Source organism: Hemiscyllium ocellatum, chromosome 4 (assembly GCF_020745735.1).
Source record: "Hemiscyllium ocellatum isolate sHemOce1 chromosome 4, sHemOce1.pat.X.cur, whole genome shotgun sequence".
In the NCBI taxonomy this organism is placed as follows: domain Eukaryota; kingdom Metazoa; phylum Chordata; class Chondrichthyes; order Orectolobiformes; family Hemiscylliidae; genus Hemiscyllium; species Hemiscyllium ocellatum.
In genome coordinates, this window is record NC_083404.1 from 4,316,585 (window position 1) to 4,338,989 (window position 22,405).

The window sequence follows — 22,405 nt, forward strand, 5'->3', positions numbered from 1 at the left end:
CATACTCTCGACCTCTCTCACCAACAGCATTGCAACACACTGGCTCAGGGCTGCACCACTCCCCAGTTCCACTTCATCCTTTGGCTCATTCGCCACACTAACAAGAAACTATTTCTTTTCCTTTCAGATATCAAGGCCCACAACTGCGACAACTCAGGGATACATATGGCCCTCTGGAACTTTCCTCCCTGCCCCTTCCCTTCCCTCTGTCTCCATCCCCTCTCCCAACCGTACGTCTTGTCAGGTATTCACCATCCCTCCTGACTTTCTGCTGTCCAATGCTGAATGTTCTATACTCAGCAAAGGTCTCCGCTTTATCTCTCTGTGTTCACACCTTAATGAATTTCAGGCACGACATGACATCAAACTCTTCTGCCGTCGTCTTCGCCTCCGTGCACATTTCTATGGAGAAGGGTCCTCCCCCCATCCCACAGACCCCTTCGCCCAGCTCCAACACTCTCCCTCCACCTACACCCTACCCTCCTGCCTTTTACCTGCACTCCATCTGTTCACTGAGAATTGTCAACGTGACATTGGTCACCTCAATCTCTCTGCCCCTTTCACCCAATTCAATGTATTTCCCTTTAAACTGACTGCACTCTGTGTGCTTCAATCCAACCCTGACTTTGTTATTTAGCTTGATGATAAGAGTGGTGCTGTTGTTGTCTGGTGTATTGACATCTATGTTGCAGAGGCTGAGTGCCAGCTGTCAGATACCTGCCCCTATCTCCCCCTGGTTCATAACCCCACCATGGACATCAGGCCATTGTATCAACTGCAGTCACTGACCTCATCTCATCAGGTGATCTCCCCTGACTCTGCCAAGCTGATAGTCCCCAAGTCCTGCACAGCTCACTTCTACCTCCTTCCAAAAATCCAGAAACAGGATTGCCCGGGTTTATTGTTTATACCTGCTCCTGCACAGAACTCATCTCTTCCTACCTCGACTCGGTCTTTTCTCCCCTAGTCCAGTCCCTGCCCACATACATCACGACTCCCTTGGCGCTTTATACTAGTTTCAGAATTTCCCCCAGATTGCAGGCTCCCTTTATATATCCATCTCCCAACCAGGACGGTCTCAGGGCTGTCTGCATCTTCCTGGAGCAACGGCCTGAACCATCCCCACCCACCACTACCATCCTCACCCTCAACAACTTCTCTTTTATCTCCTCCCATCTTCTTCAGGTCAGAGGGGTGGCCGTGGGTACCCACATGGGCCCCAGCGATTCTTGTCTCTTTGTGGGTGGCCGTGGAACATTCCTTAGTCCAGTCCCACTCTGACCCTCGCTCACAAATCTTTCTCCAGGTGTGCTGATAATACAATTGGTGCTACTTTCCTCTCTCATCTGGAATTGGAAAAGTACATAGATTTTGCTTCCAATTTCCACCCCACCCTCACTTTCATCTGGTTTATCTCTGACTCCTCCCTTCCTTCTTTTCCTCAACACCTGTTTCCATTTCTGGGACTAGACTAGCCACTAATATCCACTATAACCTCATCGACTCCCTACCTGAACTATACATCCTCGCACTTTCCTTTCTGTGAAGACTCCAACCCATTAGCTCACTTCCTCCATCTCCATCACAAATGTTCCAACGAGGCCAACTTCAACAGAAATATCCACCTTCTTCCTCAACTAAAGACTCCCCAGCACTATTGCTGACAGGGCCCTCAACTGGGACCCATCTCCCACTCTTTCACCCTCAACCCCTCACTTCCCTCCTGCAACAGCGATAGGGTTCCCCTTGCCCTTACCTAAAATCTCACCGAGCATCCACATCCAAAAGATCATTAGCCGCCATTTTCACCCCCTCCAGTGAGACGCAACCACCACACACACATTCTCGTCCCCTCCCTTGTCTGCCTTCCGCAGGGACTGTTCTATCCAGGACACTCTGGCCCACTCTTCCTTCATTCCCAACACTGCCCCAGCTCCAGGGCACCTTACCATGCAACTGTTGAAAGTGTAACATTGACCATTTACCTCCTCCCTCCTCTGTATCCAAGGGCCAAATATACCTTCCAGGTGAAACAGCACTTTACCTGCACTGCCCACAATCTAGTATACTGCATTCGCTGCTCACTATGGGATCTCCTCTATGTTGAGGAAATGAAGTGTAGACTGGGTGATCGCTTCACAGAACACTTATGTCCTGCCTGCAAAAATGACCCTGAGCTTCCAATTGCCTGCCACTTTAACACCCCATCCTGTTCCCCGGCCACCATCTCTGTCTCAGGCTTGCTGCAGGGTTCCAGTGAAGCTCAGCATAAGCTGGAAGTACACCACCTCATTTTCCACTTGGTGACCCTGCAGGCCTCTGGACTCAATATTGAATTCAATAATTTTCGGGCCTGAACTCTCTGATGTCCTAGCCCCTACACACATACCAGGCCTTGCTATCACATAGTCTGCCATTACACACTATCTATTGTGAGCCACTAACAGTCTCCATTAACAGCTATTCGCCCTCCCAGCCAAATCGTCATCAACTGCCTTGTCTGTTCAACTGTTCTTCTCTCTCTTTGGGCTCTATCACTACCTATCACTTAGTACTTACCCCCTCTCCCACCCTATCTTCTGCACGTAAACTGACATTTTCCTAGCTATCATCATTCTAAGGAAGGGTCATCGGATCAGAAACCATAACTTTGATTTCTCTTCACAGATTCTGCCAGACCTGCTGAGCTTTTCCAGCAACTTCCGTTTTTGTTCCCAGAATAAGAGAAAGTGAGGACTGCAGATGCTGGAGATCAGAGTTTTGACATAAGCCCTTCATCAGGGAGGGCTTATGCCCAAAATGTCAATTCTCCTGCTCCTCGGATGCTGTCTGATCTGCTGTGCTTTTCCAGCAACACACTCTCGACCTTGTTCCCAGAATAGTCTGTTGTGGATCCAAGCAAGAGTCAAAATATTTGGGACCTGGAAATGTGTAAAAAGGCACATTGAATAAATGATCTCAGATTAAAAGATTCCCTGGGAAACAGTGACAACAAGGTAGAATTTAGCATTCAATTGGAGATTGGGAAATTTAGGTCAGAAACAACTGTGCTAAACCTAATAAGTGCAATTACATGGGCACATGTAATGGGAATGGGCTGGGAAAGGAGCTTAACAGAAAAGATAATGGCAGACAGTCAAAGAAATAGCTCATGACTCATAGTAACGATACGTCTCAGTGAGGAAGGAAGATTCCACTGAGAGGATAAACTAACCAAGGTTAACCAGGGAAATTAAGGACAGTATCAAATAGAAAGAAACATGCAATATTGTAAAGAGGAGGACTGATCAACCAGATGATTAGGAAAGCTTAAGAAGCCAACAAAAATGGCCCAAAATAAAATGAACTATGGAATCAACTTAGCCAGTGACATAAACATGGACAGAAAGAGCTTCTTTAAAATTATAAGTAGTAAGAGAGGCAATAGGGAACATAGCCCCTTGAGAGAACCAGACTGGGGAAATAATAGGGTTTCAGGAAATGGCAGAAGACTTGAAGAAATACTATGCATCAATCTCCATGGGGACTGGAGAAGGGTCATCAATAACAATGACCGCCATGTCTCCACCTTGTGAGGAATGGGGGAACAAAGAAGAAAATGTTTTGATGAAGAATTCCAGTCCGTAAGTTCCAGCTTTGAGTGGCGAGGCCAGAATTTTATGTAAAGGTAGTGGCCCCACTCTCAAACTGAAATATCAGAGAAGAGTGCTTAAGGTTAAAGGGCAAGCAAGTTCCAAGCTGATTTTATGGTTATTGGGTCATCAGTAAAGGTCAGAGTTCTGTTCCTATATGAAGGGAATGTGGTCTCTGAAAATTGGACACTGCTGAAATTGCAGCCTTTTTAAAAAAATGTATTCACAGGCTGTGGAATTCATTGGCTAGGCCAGCATTTATTGCCCATCCCTAGCTGCCCAGAGGGCAGTTAAGAGTCAACCACATTATTGGGGGTCTGGAGTCACACGTAGGCCAGACCAGGTAAGGATGGCTGTTTCCTTCCCTAAAGGACATCAGTCAAACAAATGTGTTTTTCCAACAATAAACAGTGGTTTCATGTTCATCATCGGATTCTTAATTCCAGAATTTTTACTGAATTCAAATTCCATCACCTGCCATGGTGGGATTCAAACCCAGGTCCCCAGCACATTACCTGGGTCATTGTCCACTGATAATATCAGTAAGTCGTCACGTCCTCATGGCCTCACATCGCCTGATAACCATTTGTTGGGTGGGGGCGGTGGAGAGGAGGACTTGGTAGGGGCAGTGTAGCGGACCTGACTGAGGGGGAGGAGGATTTGGTTGGGGCAGTGTGGCAGGCCTGACTGAGGGGAATGGGAGAGGAGGCACAATGGTACGAGCCTTCACTCTGCAGGAAGCCCACTGCAGGGGCTTGAGGGGAGGTTCCTTGTGGTCAGCCCAGTTCTGCTGAGGGGCAAGTTGTAGGGAAATTCTGGTTGCAGAGTAAGTCTAACAGGAATTCTGACCCAGTGTTCCTACTGCAGGTAAACAGTCTAATAAACTTCAATCACTTACAAAGAAATGAGTTCTGTGTTGGATAAAGTGTGAATCAGCACAAGTCCAAACCCACCTTATGGGTGCCACTCTTGCCCCGGCGGATTCTAGTATCTTCACATACGAAGCAGGAATATAGCTCTTGCCAAATGGAATAACATTATTTGATTCCTGAGCCAGCACACCTTAGCAAATAGTAACATAAAAAAGAAACATTTATATGTCATATTTTGTATAATAGGAATTCTGCACAGAATATTCATTGCATGAATATGACCATTAGAAATCCCATTCATTGTACCACGAGGCTACCCCGCCTCTCTATCCTGCATGTCCAATCTGATTTTAATCTCAGCTCCATGTTCCTGTACATCCCAATAACCATTCATCCCTTTGGTATTCATGAATCTATCTACCCCTGCCTCAAAATTGTTTAAGCATTCTGTATCCACTACCTTTTGAGAAAGGGAATTCTAAAGATTCACAAGCCTTTGTGAGGAATGGGGGAACAAAGAAGAAAATGTTAGAACTATTAAAATTCACAAGTAATTTTAATAATGCAGGACAGAAAACTTACAATTCTTAACGCGTGACAAGTGGATCATGGATGCAGCTGATAAAATGAGTGAAAGGAAATTTATTTATTATTCTACAGTTCTTCAGGGTCCAGAACCTTTTGGAGTGGACAAACTGGGTGCACCAAAACTAATAAGTATATTATACACAACTTGCACTTGGTCATAGAGTTGAAATGAAGTATTTTCAATGGATTGCTCTGGGACATCCTTGAACAGACCTGCCAGTATTTATTATTTTGTTCCATAAATGTTGGCAAAGGCACTAATTTTGGGCAGATCTACCACACAGTGCTTCAGAAAAGCAGCTTTGTAGGAGGGCTTTGATAATTTTGCAATCATGTCCATCAAAATAAACTATCAAAGTCATTATCACGTTTGTATGCTCAAAAATACCGTCCTACAGTGAACTAGGTTTTACAATTCACAAACCATCTTTCTGCTCAAAGGGACTGAACGTTTGAAGGTTTTGCTTCATGTTTGATCTTGTGTAAGCTGGAGACTTGGTACCTTGCACAAAGGGAAGCTAACAGTCTTCATTATCCAAATTTGTTCCAATTTTAAAAGGTGCAACCTTGTGAACCAATTTTCTTTTCATAAGTCGCTGCCTGCCAAAATTATTGGAAGTTAATATTCAAGGGTATTAATCATGTCCAAACACATCTCTTCAGCAATGCTGAGATTTAATGAATAATCAGGCAATTTACACGACTGCTGATGCTGCATCTATTTTTGGGTGACAAAATCCAGTTGCTGGAGTATTAGGTCTCCGAACTGCTCTTTACCAGAGCAATCCAACTAAGAGCCTCTCTCTGGTCTTCTTGACTAATTAGAGAGAACAGGCATGAACAGGCCACTTTGTAAAGGAAGGTTTTCAAATTAAAAGGATCATGTTGCCCAGTTTTGGTCCCCTTATTTGAGGAAAGGTGTAGTGGCATCGGAGGCAGTTCAGAGAAGGTTCACTAGATTGATCCCAGAGATGAAGGGCTTGTCATACAAAGAGAGATTGAAGAGTTTAGGCCTTTACTCTTTGGAATTTAGAAGAAAAAAAAAGAGAGATCAAATTAAGATATTCAAGGTGATAAAAGTTATGGATAAAATTGACATGTAGTTGCTTCCTATTGTGGGGCATTCTAGGGCGAGAGGTCACAGTTTTAGGATAAGGGGGAAAGCAAATTTAAAACACAGTTGAGGAGAAACTATTTCTCCCAAAGGGCTGTGAATCTGTGAAATGCTGGGACAGTGAATGAATTTAAGGAGGAGCTAGACAAATTTTTAATTGGTAATGGGTTGAAGGGTTATGGGAGTAGGCAGGAAAATGGGGTTGAGAAGCATATCAGCCATGATCAAATGGCGAAACAGACTCAAAGGGCTGAATAGCCTAATGATGCCCCTGCAGCTTACGAACTTATGTTATACCTCCGAGAGCCTCACCAGAATTCAGACTTAAGGTGCAGCACCCACAGCAACGGTACGGAAACATGGGACAACTCATCCCCAGCTCTCCAATGCTTATCAGGGGTTTTATCCAAGAGAGAGGAGGGGTTGCAGTGAAGTGAGTTCTCCTAAGAGCTGAAAGGAAGGTTGTACCTTTGACTGAGTAGGCATGGTTGATTAAAGGTAAAATACTGCTGATCCTAGAAATGTGAAAGAAACACAGAGTACGCTGGAGAAACTCAAGGTCTGACAGTATCTGTGGAGAAAGAAACAGAGTTAATGTTTCAGATCTGGTCTGACTTTTCATCATAAACGAAGAATAGTTCTTAAGAATCATACCAGACTCAAAATATAAACTCTATTTCTTTCTCCACAGATGCTGCCAGACGTTTCCCCCATCATTCTAGAGTGTTGTTGAACAGAGACATCTACAGGTGCAGGTACATAGTCCTTTGAAAGTGGTGTTACAGGTAAATGGGGCAATGGAGGTGGCAAAAATAAAAGCAAATTACTCTGGATGCTGGAAAATCTCAGCAGGTCTGGCAGCATCTGTAAGGAGAGAAAAGAGCTGACATTTCGAGTCTAACTGACCCTTTGTCGGAGGTATAACATAAGTTCGTAAGCTGCAGGGGCATCATTAGGCTATTCAGCCCTTTGAGTCTGTTTCGCCATTTGATCATGGCTGATATGTTTCTCAACCCCATTTTCCTGCCTACTCCCATAACCCTTCAACCCATTACCAATTAAAAATCTGTCTAACTCCTCCTTAAATTCATTCACTGTCCCAGCATTTCACAGATTCACAGCCCTTTGGGAGAATGAAGGAGGCATTTGGTCCACTTGCCTTCATCGGTCAGAGCACTGAGGACAGGAGTTGAATGAATAATTTTATTATCACATGTCTTTTACAGTGAGAAAAACAGTAAAATACAGTGAGAATCTTCTCCACTGTTGCCACAATCTGGCTCTATTTTGAATAGTTTTAAGAATAAGAGAAAATAAAAGGAAAGATATTGCTTAAAGAGAGTCCATCAGTCCCGAGTCAGCTCATCATCAACAATGCCTGCACCACCCAATCTTACATCATGTTACAGTTACATTTAAAAGACATTTGCACAGGTACGTGGATAGGAACGGTTTAGTTATAGGCCAAATGCAGGCAATTGAGACTATTCAGTTCAGGAACATGATCTGCGTAGACAACGGGCCTTTTCTGTGCTGTATGACTCTATGAGGTTTGGTAGGAAGATGCTAAGGAAGTGATCTGCAGCAGTGTGGCCTCTCTGACATGAAGACAATAGGCCAGGAAGATCTGAGACGTCAAGACGTCTGAGTGACCTGTCACTTTTAGGTGTTTGACTCTCAGGGTTCTCCTGTTCAGCACATCGTGGATCACTGTATCCAAACGTTGTCTTTACTGTTCTGAAAACATGCCATTCTTAACAGTTCCACCTCTCTGCCTTCTTTCCTGGAGGAGAAGTGATCAGACAAGATGTCAGGAGTCAGGGATGCAGTGTTGTGGGACACCAGCGACTGGCAATATGTGCCCACCTGCTTCACTGGGAGGACAGTCCTACACCGTGAAGATGCAGATGTCAACAGCGACTCCTTGTGATATACTGAGTCACATGAGGCACTGTGCTCATCCGAGTTGGGATTGGTGGTTTGCTGCCTCTGCATCTTCTGGAGGAGAACAGCCTCATTCCACCTGGCACAAAAACGCTAGACGTAGACATCAGAACGATTTGAGTACCACTAACCTTCACTATTTAACAGCACTAACATGATCCGTAAATATTGGATGAAACTTCCTGACCGTGAGGCTGAAATGGGCTTGAAGGCAGAACTAATGGAAATTCAGCCAACAGGTTTTATTCCATTTTTTCAGGAAATCATGCCAGCACTGAGTCACCACCAGCAACAGTTAGCTGTCTGACAGCAGCAAGTAATCAATTTGATTAATAAAGTGCTCTACAGGACAATATACTGTGTCAATATAAACTTCAGAACCTTAATAACTTTGCTGGGATTGAAAGAATCAGCATTAACTCGGAGATAAAAGAGGCAAACTGTTATAAAGGAATTGAAAACAATTAGCCATCTCTGGAAAGACGGAGTTAAAGATAGGTAAACAGTTTTAACAGCTGTTTGACAACTGGCTGCCTTATGCCACGTGGCCAAGTGACTGTCCTGCAGAAGAAATTGACGGGTGCAATGGGCAGTCTGCCAGGCAGCCTCCTGTCCCTGTTCAGGGGTCTGGAGGAGTCCAACCCAAAGCTGAGAGAGGGGACAGTGCCCAACTTGCCCTCTTCACAGCCCGAGCTCCACCTTCCTGTTGATCCAGAGGCAATGTCACTGCTGCACCCATTCTTGCTACAGGTAGTTTTTTTGTGCACAGGTCACTTAGTCGTGTGGCATTTCTATGAAATTGTGGCCAACACTCTCTAATAAGTGTGCCAAAACACTTTTAAAAGCACTCCCAGTTACTTTCAGAGTCTTTCCAGGTGAGCCCCTCTTGCAGGTTCACTCTCCTATTTTTAAGTCTGGACAATGCAAGCAAGTCCAGGACCTGCAAGTTTGGAATTCTGCCCTACAATTTTTACATTTCTGGGTGCAGAACAGAGACAACGACATGCACCCAACTGCATTGCCTTGTCCCAAAGAATAGACATTGCCTTGTCCCAAAGAATGTGCCACCGTGGGCAGCACGGTGGCACAGTGGTTAGCACTGCTGTCTCACAGCACCTGAGACCCGGGTTCAATTTCCACCTCAGGCGACTGACTGTGTGGAGTTTGCACGTTCTCCCCGTGTCTGTGTGGGTTTCCTCCAGGTGTTCCGGTTTCCTCCCACAGTCCAAAGATGTGCAGGTTAGGTGAATTGGCCATGCTAAATTGCCCATAGTGTTAGGTAAAGGGGTAAATGTAGGGGTATGGGTGGGTTGTGCTTCGGCGGGTCGGTGTGGACTTGTTGGGCCGAAGGGACTGTTTCCACACTGTAAGTAATCTAATCTAAAGATAAGTCTGTGTAGCACTATTATATCCCTAATTATGCTGCATATAACACCTTTACAGGCTATTTTTAATAGCCCTAAAAATGGGCAAGGAATTGTGATACACTATTTAGCTGCATCTATTGCTTAAAATGTAAACAGCACGCCACGTCCAATGATTTCAGCATCCAGCCAGCTAGAGTCAACCATGCTTTGGATTTGCTGAAAATAGCAAAACACCATAATAGTGACAGACAAGCCTGATTAAAGTTAGCTGGTACTATTTAAAACTAGCTGTGAAAAGGGCATGGAAGATATAGAATGTAGGGAAATAGATGGTGACATCTTGAAAAATGCCCATATTACAGAGGAGGAAGTGTTAGGTATCCTGAAACGCATAAAAGTGGATAACTCCCCAGGACCTGATCAGATTAACCCTAAACTCTGTGGGAAGATAGGGAAGTGATTGCTGGGCCTCTTGCTGAGATATTTGTATCATCATCGATAGTCACAGGTGAGGTGCTGAAAGACTGGAGGTTGGCTAACATGGTGCCATTATTTAAGAAAGATGGTAAGGACAAGCCAGGGAACTATAGACCAGTCAGCCTGATGTCGGTGGTGGGCGAGTTGTTGGAGGGAATCCTGAGAGACAGGAGGTACATTTAATTGGAAAGGCAAGAACTGATTAGGGATAGTCAACATGGTTTTGTGCATGGGAAATCATGTCTCACAAACTTGATTGAATTTTTTGAAGAAGTAGCAAAGAGAATTGATGAGGGTAGGAGTAGTAGAAGTGACCTATATGGACTTCAGTAAGGCGTTCGACAAGGTTCCCCATGGGAGGTTGGTTAGCAAGGTTAGAATATAGGGAGAACTAGCCATTTGGATACAGAACTGGCTCAAAGATAGAAGATAGAGGGTGGTGGTGGAGGGTTGTTTTTCAGACTGGAGGCCTGTGACCAGTGGAGTACCTCAAGGATCGGTGCTGGGTCCACCACTTTTCATCATTTATATAAATGATTTGGATGTGAGCATAAGAGGTACAGTTAGTAAGTTTGCAGATGACACCAAAATTGGAGGAGTAGTGGACAGCGAAGAGGGTTACCTCAGATTGCAACGGGATCTTGATCAGATGGGCCAAAGGGCTGATAAGTGGCAGATGGAGTTGAATTCAGATAAATGCGAAGTGCTGCACTTTGGGAAAGCAAATCTTAGCAGGACTTATACATTTCATGGTAAGGTCCTAGGGAGTGTTGCTGAACAAAGAGACCTTGGAGTGCAGGTTCATAGCTCCTTGAAAGTGGAGTCGCAGGTAGATAGGATAGTGAAGGTGGCATTTGGTATGCTTTCCTTTACTGGTCAGAGTACTGAGCATAAGAGTTGGGTGGACATGTTACGGCTGTACAAGACATTGGTTAGGCCGCTTCTGGAATACTGCGCGCAATTCTGGTCTCCTTTCTATCAGAAGGATATTGTGAAACTTGAAAGGGCTCAGAAAAGATTTACAAGGATGTTGCCAGGGTTGGAGGATTTGAGCTATAGGGAGAGGCTTAACAGGCTGGGGCTGTTTTCCCTGGAGCATGCAGGCTGAGGGGTGACTTTATAGAGGTTTATAAAATCATGAGGGGCATGGATAGGGTAAATAGACAAGGTCTTTTCCCTGGGGTGGGGGAGTCCAGAACTAGAGGGCAGAGGTTTAGGGTGAGAGAGGAAAGATATAAGAGAGACCTAAGGGGCAACTAAATTGCAACATTTAGAAGGCATCTGGATGAGTATACGAATAGGAAGGGTTTGGAGGGAAATAGAGCAGGTGCTGGCAGGTAGGATTAGATTGGGTTGGGATGAGTTGGAGCGAAGGGTCTGTTCCCATGCTGTATGTCTCTATGACTAGCCTGTACCTTATTAAAGGGGTGCTGGACTGTGGCTGGAGGAAGTGTAAGGGAGCCACCGAGAAGTGACAGACTTGAGAAACATTGAAGTGTGGCATAACGTAGGGATGTGCAGGGTCTAAGTTTTGTTTTTAAAGATGATAGTATTTTCTTCAGCAAGCTGAAGGAGGAGAATGTCCCTCATCCGCTGGGGGACAAATGGCCCTCTAAACACATGGTTTGAAGGCATGGTTAGAGATGACCGTGAGGTGTCAATGTCAGATGTAGAAGCAGTGCTTCGAGAAGTGACCAAGGTCATTGGATGCGTTTTCAAATACCACATCGTAACAACTGTACTATTAGCCTCTGACACTGTTCAATTCATCATACCCTCCTATCACTCATTTACAATCAGTGTCAATGTGGGATGGCTGTTGCTGAGGCTGAGACTACCATTGGGCTGAAACATCGAGGATGACCATACCTAATCTACCTTCCCTTTGCACATTTTTTTTCTTGGATTTAGAAGCTACAGATGGTATGAGCATGCATCTCTTCCTTCTCCCCATCCTCTGTGCCTTTCCCCTTTCAGACAACCAAAATGGGTAACCTGGTCAGGTAGAACAACAAGAAATCAGTGACGATAAAAAAAATTTTTCACTTGCTTCCACTCTCTCAACCACTAACTTGAATCCTGACATGCATGTAATTTTGAGGACAGCCCAGAATCAGGACATCGGAGTTAAATGAGGGAGTGTCAGATGGTGAAACCATTTCTTGCTGACCTCGCACCTACCATTAAGGTACAGCTTCTTGAGTTGTATAAACGTATCTGCAGTTACTGTCAAAATGAATACGTTGTCATTCATGCTTATCACAAATGGTTATGTTGATAGCTCCTGTGAGAGGGGAAATACATAACGCAATGTGAGGTTAGGGTGCCAGAGTGGTAGGAGGCCAGGAGGATATTGGGGGGGGAGGGGGTGTGGAACAGGGTTTGTTGAGCCCAGAGCAAGGATGGGTCAGCTACTGACTGGGTGGGGTTGTTGTGTTCCAGAGTGGTGTCAGGTCCCAGGGGAGAAGGGAGGCGTTGGATCTTGTGGTAGGACGTTGGTGATGGGTTTATAGCCAGCTTGTTTCAGGTGGAGAAGACCAAAAGAACAGAGGATATTGGAGCAGAATTAGGGCATTCAGCCCATCAAGTCTGCTTCACCATTCATTCACACTGATGGACCTCTCAAAGAGAAAGCGAGGGCTGCAGATGCTGGAGATCAGTGTTGAAAAGTGTGACACTGGAAAGGCACAGCAGATCAGGCAGTATCCGAGGAGGAGGAGATACTTCTGGCATAACATAAACCCTTCATCAGGAATCAGGCACTTGCTCCTCAGATGCTGTCTGATCTGCTGTGTTTTTCCTGTACAACACAGTTATGCTGAGGTTAGAACATAAAGCCAGCCCTTTCAGACCACTATGTGGATGACACCTTTGTCATCATGAAACACGACAAATTCGAAGAAATCCACATCCACATAAACAATATCGTTACTGGTATAAAGTTCACCAAAGAGGAATAGACCAACAGCAGACTCACCTTCCCAGATGTCACAATAGAACACAAAGCCAATGGAGAGCTGCAGACCAACATTTACAGTAGAGCCACACACACTGACCAGATACTCAACTACAGGAGCAATCATCCCAACACCCCACAAACAGGACATTATTTAAACGAGCCACAACACACAGCAGCACTGCAGGAACTATGAGAAGCCGAGGAAAAATATCTGCACAATGTATTCAGGAACAAAGGGTACCCGATAAGCGCAGTCCACTGATTTCTACACAACAGACCTAAACATGACATGGCACGCCCAGAGACTCTAGCCACCCTGCCATATATTAAAGACACCGTGAAAATGACAACCAGACTACTCCGGCCAGAGGCATCATGGTACCATGCAAACCTACCACCACCCTGAAACAGCTCCTGATGAATTTAAAGTACCCTGTGCCAACAACCAGCAGAACGAACGTCACATACAAAACACTCTGCAAGGACTGAAACAAACATTATACTGGACAGACAGTGAGGACACTAGCTATCAGGATACAGGAGCACCAACTAGCCACCAAAAGGCATGACCAACTACCACTAGTATCCATACTCACAGTCGAAGAGGGACATCAATGCGACTGGGACAATACATCCATCTTGGGACAGGCTAAACAAATGCATGCACAGGAATTCCTAAAGGCCTGGCGTTCAAACCGGAACTCCATTTACAAACAAATCGATTTGGACCCCAACTACCAACCTCTCAGGAAAAGAACCAGAAGTGATATCACCCACCACAACAGACCAAGACAGAGAAATAGAAAGCGGGACAGAACAGCAGCACTTCATCGGAGACTCACTGATGAGGTTACCTAGCATGGTGACAAATGTCTGAGGACAAATCGACCAGCTCAGCAAGCAAACTTACAACCTGATGATGCAGAAGTCAGTGGAAAATAAAACAGCTATTTGAAAAACAAGACTTTCTGATTTACAATTAAACATTCCATTCAGGAATACAACATACTTTTTGGGGCAATTGCTATTTGTCAATTTTATAAATGACCTGGATGAGGACATAGAAGGACGGATTCGTAAATTTGCGGATGACACTGAGATCAGTGGAGTTGTGAATAGTGCTGACGGATGTTGCAGGTTAGAGAGGGACACAGATAAGCTGCAGAACTGGGTTGAGAGGTGGCAAATGTAGTTTAATGCGGAAAAGTGAGGTGATAACGTTTGGAAGGAGCAACAGTCATAAAGAGTACGGGGCTAATAGTAAGACTCTTGGTAGTGTAGATGAGCAGAGAGATCTTGGTGTCTACGTATATAGATCCCTGAAAGTTGTAACCAGGTTGATAGGGTTATTAAGAAGGCTGCACACCTCGCGCTGGCCTATTACCCGCCCTCGACCTCTTCATTTCCAACTGCTGCCAAGACATTAACCGCCTCAACCTGTCTACCCCCCTCCCCCACTCCAACCTCTCACCCTCACAACGCGCAGCCTTCCACTCTCTCTGCTCCAATCCCAATCTCACCATCAAACCAGTAGATAAAAGGGGCGCAGTGGTAGTCTGGCACATTGACCTCTACACCGCTGAAGCCAGACGCCAATTTGAGGACACCTCCTCCTCCCGCCCCCTCGACCATGACCCCACCCCCCATCACCAAACCATCATCTCCCAGACCATACAGAACCTCATCACCTCAGGAGATCTCCCATCCACAGCTTCCAACCTCATAGTCCGGGAACCCCGCACTGCCCGGTTCTACCTCCTTCCCAAGATCCACAAGCTTGACCACCCTGGCCGACCCATTGTCTCAGCATGTTCCTGCCCCACTGAACCCATCTTTACCTACCTCCACACTGTCCTATCCCCCCCTAGTCCCGGATCTCCCCACATACGTTCGAGACACCACCCACGCCCTCCACCTCCTCCAAGACTTCCGTTTTTCCGGCCCCCAATGCCTCATCTTCACCATGGATATCCAATCCCTCTACACCTCCATCCGCCATGACCAGGGCCTCCAAGCTCTCCGTTTCTTCTTCTCCCGACGTCCCCAACAGTACCCTTCCACCGACACTCTCATTCGTTTGGCCGAACTGGTCCTCACCCTTAACAATTTCTCCTTCGAATCCTCCCACTTCCTCCAGACCAAAGGGGTAGCCATGGGCACACGTATGGGCCCCAACTATGCCTGTCTCTTTGTCAGCTATGTAGAACAGTCCATCTTCTGTAATTACACCGGCACCACTCCCCACCTCTTCCTCCGCTAAATTGATAACTGCTTCAGCGCCACCTCGTGCTCCCGTGAGAAGGTTGAGCAATTCATCAACTTCACCAACACATTCCACCCTGACCTTAAATTTACCTGGACTATCTCTGACACCTCCCTCCCCTTCCTGGACCTCTCATCTCCATTAGTGACGATCGACTTGACACCAATATTTTTTACAAACCCACCGACTCCCACAGCTACCTGGATTACACCTCTTCCCACCCTACCTCCTGCAAAAATGCCATCCCGTATTCCCAATTACTCCGCCTCCGCCGTATCTGCTCCCAGGAGGACCAGTTCCACCACAGAACACACCAGATGGCCTCCTTCTTTAGAGACCGCAATTTCCCTTCCCACGTGGTAAAAGATGCCCTCCAAGGCATCTCGTCCACATCCCGCACCTCCGCCCTCAGACCCCACCCCTCTAACCGTAACAAGCACAGAAACCCCCTGGTGCTCACCTTCCACCCTACCAACCTTCACATAAACCAAATCATCCGCCGACATTTCTGCCACCTCCAAACGGACCCCACCACCAGGGATATATTTCCCTCCCCACCCCTTTCCGCCTTCTGCAAAGACCGTTCCCTCCGTGACTACCTGGTCAGGTCCACACCCCCCCAACAACCCATTCTCCCATCCTGCTGCCTTCCCCTGCTACCGCAGGAACTGTAAAACCTGCGCCCACACCTCCTCCCTCACCTCCATCCAAGGCCCTTTAGGGATGTGTTAGAGTCTTCCACATCCAAAGTTTTATCTGCACATCCACCAATATCATTTATTGTATCCGTTGCTCCCGATGCGGTCTCCTCTACATTGGGGAGACTGGCCGCCTCCTAGCAGAGCGCTTTAGAGAACATCTCCAGGACAGTCGCACCAATCAACCACACCGCCCCGTGGCCCAACATTTCAACTCCCCCTCCCACTCAGCCAATGTCATGGAGGTCCTGGGCCTCCTTCACCGCCACTCCCTCACCACCCGATGCCTGGAGGAAAAATGCCTCATCTTCTGCCACTGAACACTTCAACCCCAGGGCATCAACGTGGACTTCACCAGTTTCCTCATTTCCCTTCCCCCACCTCACCCCTGCTGCCTATCTTCTTTTCCATCTATCCACTCCACCCTCCTCTCTGACCTATCACCTTCATCCCACCCCCATCCACCCACTGTACTCTTTGCTACCTTCGCCCAACCTCCTCCCTGATCTATAACCTTCATCCCCACCCCCACTCACCTAATGTACTCTATGCTACTTTCTCCCCACCCCCACCCTCCTATCATTTATCTCTCCATCCTTCAGGCTCTCTGCCTGTATTCCTGATGAAGGGCTTTTGCCCAAAACATCAATTTTACTGCTCCTCAGATGCTGCCTGACCTGCTGTGCTTTTCCAGCACCACTCTATTCCAGAATCTGGTTTCCAGCATCTGCAGTCATTGTTTTTACCGTGTTAAGGCGGCATACGGTGTGTTTGACTTTATTGGTAGAGGGATTGAGTTTCGGAGCCACGAGGTCATGCTGCAGCTGTACAAAACTTGGCACAATCTTATTTGGACTATTGTGTACAGTTCTGGTCACCACATTATTGGAGGGATGTGGAAGGTTTGGAAAGGGTTCAGAGGAGATTTACCAGGATGTTGCCTGGTATGGAGGAAAGGTCGAGGGATGGGAGGTTGTTTTTGTTAGAGAGAAGAAGGTTGAGAGGTGATTTGATTGAGACATATAAAATAATCAAAAAGTTAGATAGGGTGGAGAGTGAGAGCCTTTTTTCCCCTGATGCTGATGGCTAGCACAAGGGGACATAGCTTTAGAATTGGGGGGGGTGATAGGCATCCGACAGATGTGAGAGGTAGTTTCATTACTCAGAGTAGTAGGGGCTTGGAACGCACTGCCTGCAACAGTAGTAGACTCGCCAACTTTAAGGACATTTAAATGGTCATTGGATAGACATATGGATGAAAGTGGAATAGTGTAGGATAGATGGGCTTCAGATTGGTTCTCCAGGTCAGCACAACATCAAGGGCCAAAGGGCCTGTACTGCGCTGTAACATTCTATGTTCTATACAGGATCACTTCTGCAAAACTCAATTTTGAACACAATTTCCAAAGATCCACTTTACAAATTTGATTTTCCCCTTCTGTTTTCTGCAGAGCCTGAGGAAATTGTCTGAGAAATTGAAGATTCTGCTTGGTAATTCCACTACACCTGGAACCCTCAGAAAACATACATTTAAATCAGTGAATTTATAACATTCTGCAGCAATTTAAGGAAAGCTGGATCAAATCGAACATTTGACAAACAAAAACCTGACCATATCCCAACTATTCCTCCCTCAGCTCTCTTACAGCCTCCAGACCCTACTCCATCTGGCACGTACTTCAACGTCAGCTTCCTCCCACAGGTTCCATCATTCCCCCACTTCTTCCCCTCGGATTTGACACATCTCCCCCCCACCCTCCCAGACCACAGCAACCCCCACCCAAGCAGGACCTGGAACCACCCGGCTGCTTCACACCCACTGCTTACTAGACACCAGGGGCCCATCCCACCTCTCCCTTGACCTCTGGGACCCGACATCTCTATCCGTCCCGGCATCCTAACCTCAGACACAATTGGTGGTGGTTTAACCTGAGGGTCAGTGTGCCTCAGGAGAGGGGAAGGAGAGCTCTTCGCGGTGACCTCAGCCAGTGCAGGAATTGAACCCACAAACCGTTGCCATCACAGACCCGCCATCCAGCTCAGCAGGGTCGGGTGGCGTCGGTGGAGGGTCAGCTTCGGGTGGAGTGACCCTTCCCCAGAACAGCCTTCCAGCCAACTGAGCTCGAAGTGTGTGGGCCCAAAGATTCTCTGGTCTACCCCCCCTTCCCCCCCCCAGGAAATACAGACAAAACACACAGCACAGACAGTTTCTGAGGAGCAGCAGTGGGTCTGACTGCCCAGGGACTCTGTGCTGTCCATGGGGCAGGCCCCAGGAGGACGGGGAGGCCTGAGCCCTATCCCGGGGCTTGGGGGGACTATCCTGGGCCCTGTCACCGGGCCCTGTCGCACTGCCGGCCTGGGGCCTATCCCCTGTCCCCGGGCCCTGTCCCTGGGGCCTATCCCTATCCCCTGGCCCTGTCCCTGTCCCCCTGCCAGCCTGGGGTCTGGGGCCTATCCCTGTCCCCGGGCCCTGTCCCCCTGCCAGCCCGGAGCCCGGGGCCTGGGGCCTGTCCCCGTCCCCCTGCCAGCCCGGGGACTGTCCTGGGGCCTGGGGCCTATCCCTGTCCCCGGAGCCCGGGGCCTGGGGCCTGGGGCCTATCCCTGTCCCCCTGCCAGCCCGGAGCCCGGGGCCTGGGCCCTGTCCCTGGGGCCTGTCCCCGTCCCCGTCCCCCTGCCAGCCCGGGGACTGTCCTGGGGCCTATCCCTGTCCCCGGAGCCCGGGGCCTGGGGCCTGGGCCCTGTCCCTGTCCTGGGGCCTATCCCTGTCCCCGGGCCGGGGCCGGGGCCGGGGCCTGGGCCTGGGCCTGGGCCGGCAGAGCCGTGTCCTTACCGATGATGGGTCTCTGGTTGAGCCGGGCGCTGACACAGTGCTCCCTGAGCACGGACACGGAGACGGACAGCACCAGGAGCGGAGCCGCCATGGGGAGAGCATCCATCCCGGTCACCATGGAAACAGGCCCCGCCCACTGACCGCGGGGAGCATGCGCAGCGCGCACCATCACACCTGGACAGGTAAGGAGACACCTGCCCCAATGACCATCCCAACAGCGAGGGACGGCCCTGGCCAAGGGACGACCACCCTGTCCAGATCAAGGCCACCTTGTTCAGGTGAGAACCCCTCTGGCTAGGTGTGGACCACCCTGAACAGGTAAAGACCACCCTATCCAGGTGTGGACCACCCTGAACAGGTAAAGACCACCCTATCCAGGTGTGGACCACCCTGAACAGGTAAAGACCACCCTATCCGGGTGTGGACCACCCTGAACAGGTAAAGACCACCCTATCCAGGTGTGGACCACCCTGAACAGGTAAAGACCACCCTATCCAGGTGTGGATCACCCTGTCCAGGTAAAGACCACCCTATCCAGGTGTGGATCACCCTGTCCAGGTAAAGACCACCCTATCCAGGTGTGGATCACCCTGTCCAGGTAAAGAACACCGTGTCCAGGTAAAGACCACCTATCCAGGTAAAGACCACCCTATCCGGGTAAAGACCACCCTATCCAGGTGTGGATCACCCTGTCCAGGTAAAGACCACCCTATCCAGGTGTGGATCACCCTGTCCAGGTAAAGAACACCGTGTCCAGGTAAAGACCACCTATCCAGGTAAAGACCACCCTATCCGGGTAAAGACCACCCTATCCAGGTGTGGATCACCCTGTCCAGGTAAAGACCACCCTGTCCAGGTGTGGATCACCCTGTCCAGGTAAAGACCACCCTATCCAGGGGTGGATCACCCTGTCCAGGTGTGGATCACCCTGTCCAGGTAAAGGCCACCCTATCCGGGTGTGGATCACCCTGTCCAGGTAAAGACCACCCTATCCAGGTGTGGATCACCCTGTCCAGGTGTGGATCACCCTATCCAGGTAAAGACCACCCTGTCCAGGTGTGGATCACCCTGTCCAGGTAAAGACCACCCTATCCGGGTGTGGATCACACTGTCCAGGTAAAGACCACCCTGTCCAGGTGTGGATCACCCTGTCCAGGTAAAGACCACCCTGTCCAGGTAAAGACCACCCTATCCAGGTGTGGATCACCCTGTCCAGGTGTGGATCACCCTATCCAGGTAAAAACCACCCTGTCCAGGTGTGGATCACCCTGTCCAGGTAAAGACCACCCTATCCGGGTGTGGATCACACTGTCCAGGTAAAGACCACCCTGTCCAGGTGTGGATCACCCTGTCCAGGTAAAGACCACCCTGTCCAGGTAAAGACCACCCTATCCAGGTGTGGATCACCCTGTCCACGTAAAGCCCACCCTGTCCAGGTGTGGATCACCCTGTCCAGGTAAAGACCACCCTATACGGGTGTGGATCACCCTGTCCAGGTAAAGACCACCCTGTCCAGGTGTGGATCACCCTGTCCAGGTAAAGACCACCCTATCCAGGTGTGGATCACCCTGTCCAGGTAAAGACCACCCTATCCGGGTGTGGATCACCCTGTCCAGGTAAAGACCACCCTGTCCAGGTGTGGATCACCCTGTCCAGGTAAAGACCACCCTATCCAGGTAAAGACCACCCTATCCGGGTGTGGATCACCCTGTCCAGGTAAAGACCACCCTATCCAGGTAAAGACCACCCTATCCGGGTGTGGATCACCCTGTCCAGGTAAAGACCACCCTGTCCAGGTGTGGATCACCCTGTCCAGGTAAAGACCACCCTATCCAGGTAAAGACCACCCTGCCCAGGTGTGGATCACCCTGTCCAGGTAAAGACCACCCTATCCAGGTAAAGACCACCCTATCCGGGTGTGGATCACCCTGTCCAGGTAAAGACCACCCTGTCCAGGTGTGGATCACCCTGTCCAGGTAAAGACCACCCTGTCCAGGTGTGGATCACCCTGTCCAGGTAAAGACCACCCTATCCAGGTAAAGACCACCCTATCCAGGTGTGGATCACCCTGTCCAGGTAAAGACCACCTATCCAGGTGTGGATCACCCTGTCCAGGTGTGGACCACCCTGTCCAGGTAAAGACCACCCTATCCAGGTGTGGACCACTCTGTCCAGGTAAAGACCACCTATCCAGGTAAAGACCACCTATCCAGGTGTGGATCACCCTGTCCAGGTGTGGACCACCCTATCCAGGTGTGGACCACCCTGTCCAGGTAAAGACCACCCTATCCAGGTGTTGATCACCCTGTCCAGGTAAAGACCACCTATCCAGGTGTGTATCACCCTGTCCAGGTAAAGACCACTTATCCAAGTGTGGATCACCCTGTCCAGGTGTGGACCACCCTGTCCAGGTAAAGACCACCCTATCCAGATGTGGATCACCCTGTCCAGGTAAAGACCACCCTATCCAGGTGTGGATCACCCTGTCCAGGTAAAGACCACCTATCCAGGTGTGTATCACCCTGTCCAGGTAAAGACCACTTATCCAGGTGTGGATCACCCTGTCCAGGTAAAGATCACCTATCCAGGTGTGGATCACCCTGTCCAGGTGTGGACCACCCTGTCCAGGTAAAGACCACCCTATCCAGGTGTGGACCACCCTGTCCAGGTAAAGACCACCTATCCAGGTGTGGATCACCCTGTCCAGGTAAAGACCACCTATCCAGGTAAAGACCACCTATCCAGGTGTGGATCACCCTGTCCAGGTGTGGATCACCCTGTCCAGGTAAAGACCACCCTATCCAGGTGTGGATCACCCTGTCCAGGTGTGGACCACCCTGTCCAGGTAAAGACCACCCTGTCCTAAAGACCATTCTAACCTGGTAAAAACAACCCTATCCAGGTGTGGACCACCCTACCCAGGTAACAAGCACCCTGTTCAGGTGAAGACCTCTTGTCCAGGTGTGGATCACCCTGCCCTAAGGACCATCCCACTCAGATAACAGCAGCCCTATTCAGGTGAAGACCACCTTGTTCAGGTGAAGACCACCTTGTTCAGGTGACAACCCCTATGTCCAGGTGTGTATCATTCTTTCATAAGAACAATCCTAACTAGATAACAACAACCCTGGCCAGGTAAAGACCACCCGATCCAGGCAAATTCACCTTGTCCAGATAAAGACCACCCTGTCCAGGTAATATCACTCTGTCCAGGTGAAGACCACCTTGTTCAGGAAAGGAGTATCCTGTCCTAAAGACCAATTTGCCCAGATAAGAATAACACTATCCAGGTGTGGACCACCTATCCAGGTAAAGACTACACAGTCCAAGTAAAGACCGCCCTGTTCAGGTAAGAATCACCCTGTACATGTCTGCCCAGAGAAAACTGCAATCATTCAATTGCTGCTTGACTACTGGGATGCAAGAAATGAAAGCTATCCGAAACGAAGAGGACACAGCTTCTGGATAAGACTGTCTCCAAATACTGATTATAAAACAGCATCGGAAATAATGCATCCTGCAAAAACTAAAAGAGGCACCTTGGAAAATGGCTCAGGGAAGGTAACATTTAAACATTTCCCTCACCGTGTGTTCAGAAGTTTTTAGAAGCAGCTCTAAAGCGGGAGGGACCTAAACTGGTACCTCCTGGCTCAGAGGTAAG

At 48.5% G+C, this 22,405-nt stretch overlaps 1 protein-coding gene across 3 annotated transcripts in view; it reads right to left on the reverse strand.

The window, feature by feature from the left end:
- The window catches only part of LOC132810512 (gamma-glutamyl hydrolase-like), a 46,296-nt gene extending 27,430 nt beyond the window's left edge, over nt 1-18,866 (reverse strand). For all 3 annotated transcript variants that reach the window (XM_060822667.1, XM_060822668.1, XM_060822666.1), the window contains exons 1-2: nt 18,745-18,866; nt 4,586-4,694 (exon numbers count right to left, since the gene is read on the reverse strand). In XM_060822667.1, coding sequence (XP_060678650.1) covers nt 4,586-4,694; nt 18,745-18,862 — 227 coding nt within the window. In that variant the 5' untranslated portion in view covers nt 18,863-18,866. The remainder of the gene's footprint in view (nt 1-4,585; nt 4,695-18,744) is intronic.
- Nucleotides 18,867-22,405: the final 3,539 nt, after the last annotated feature.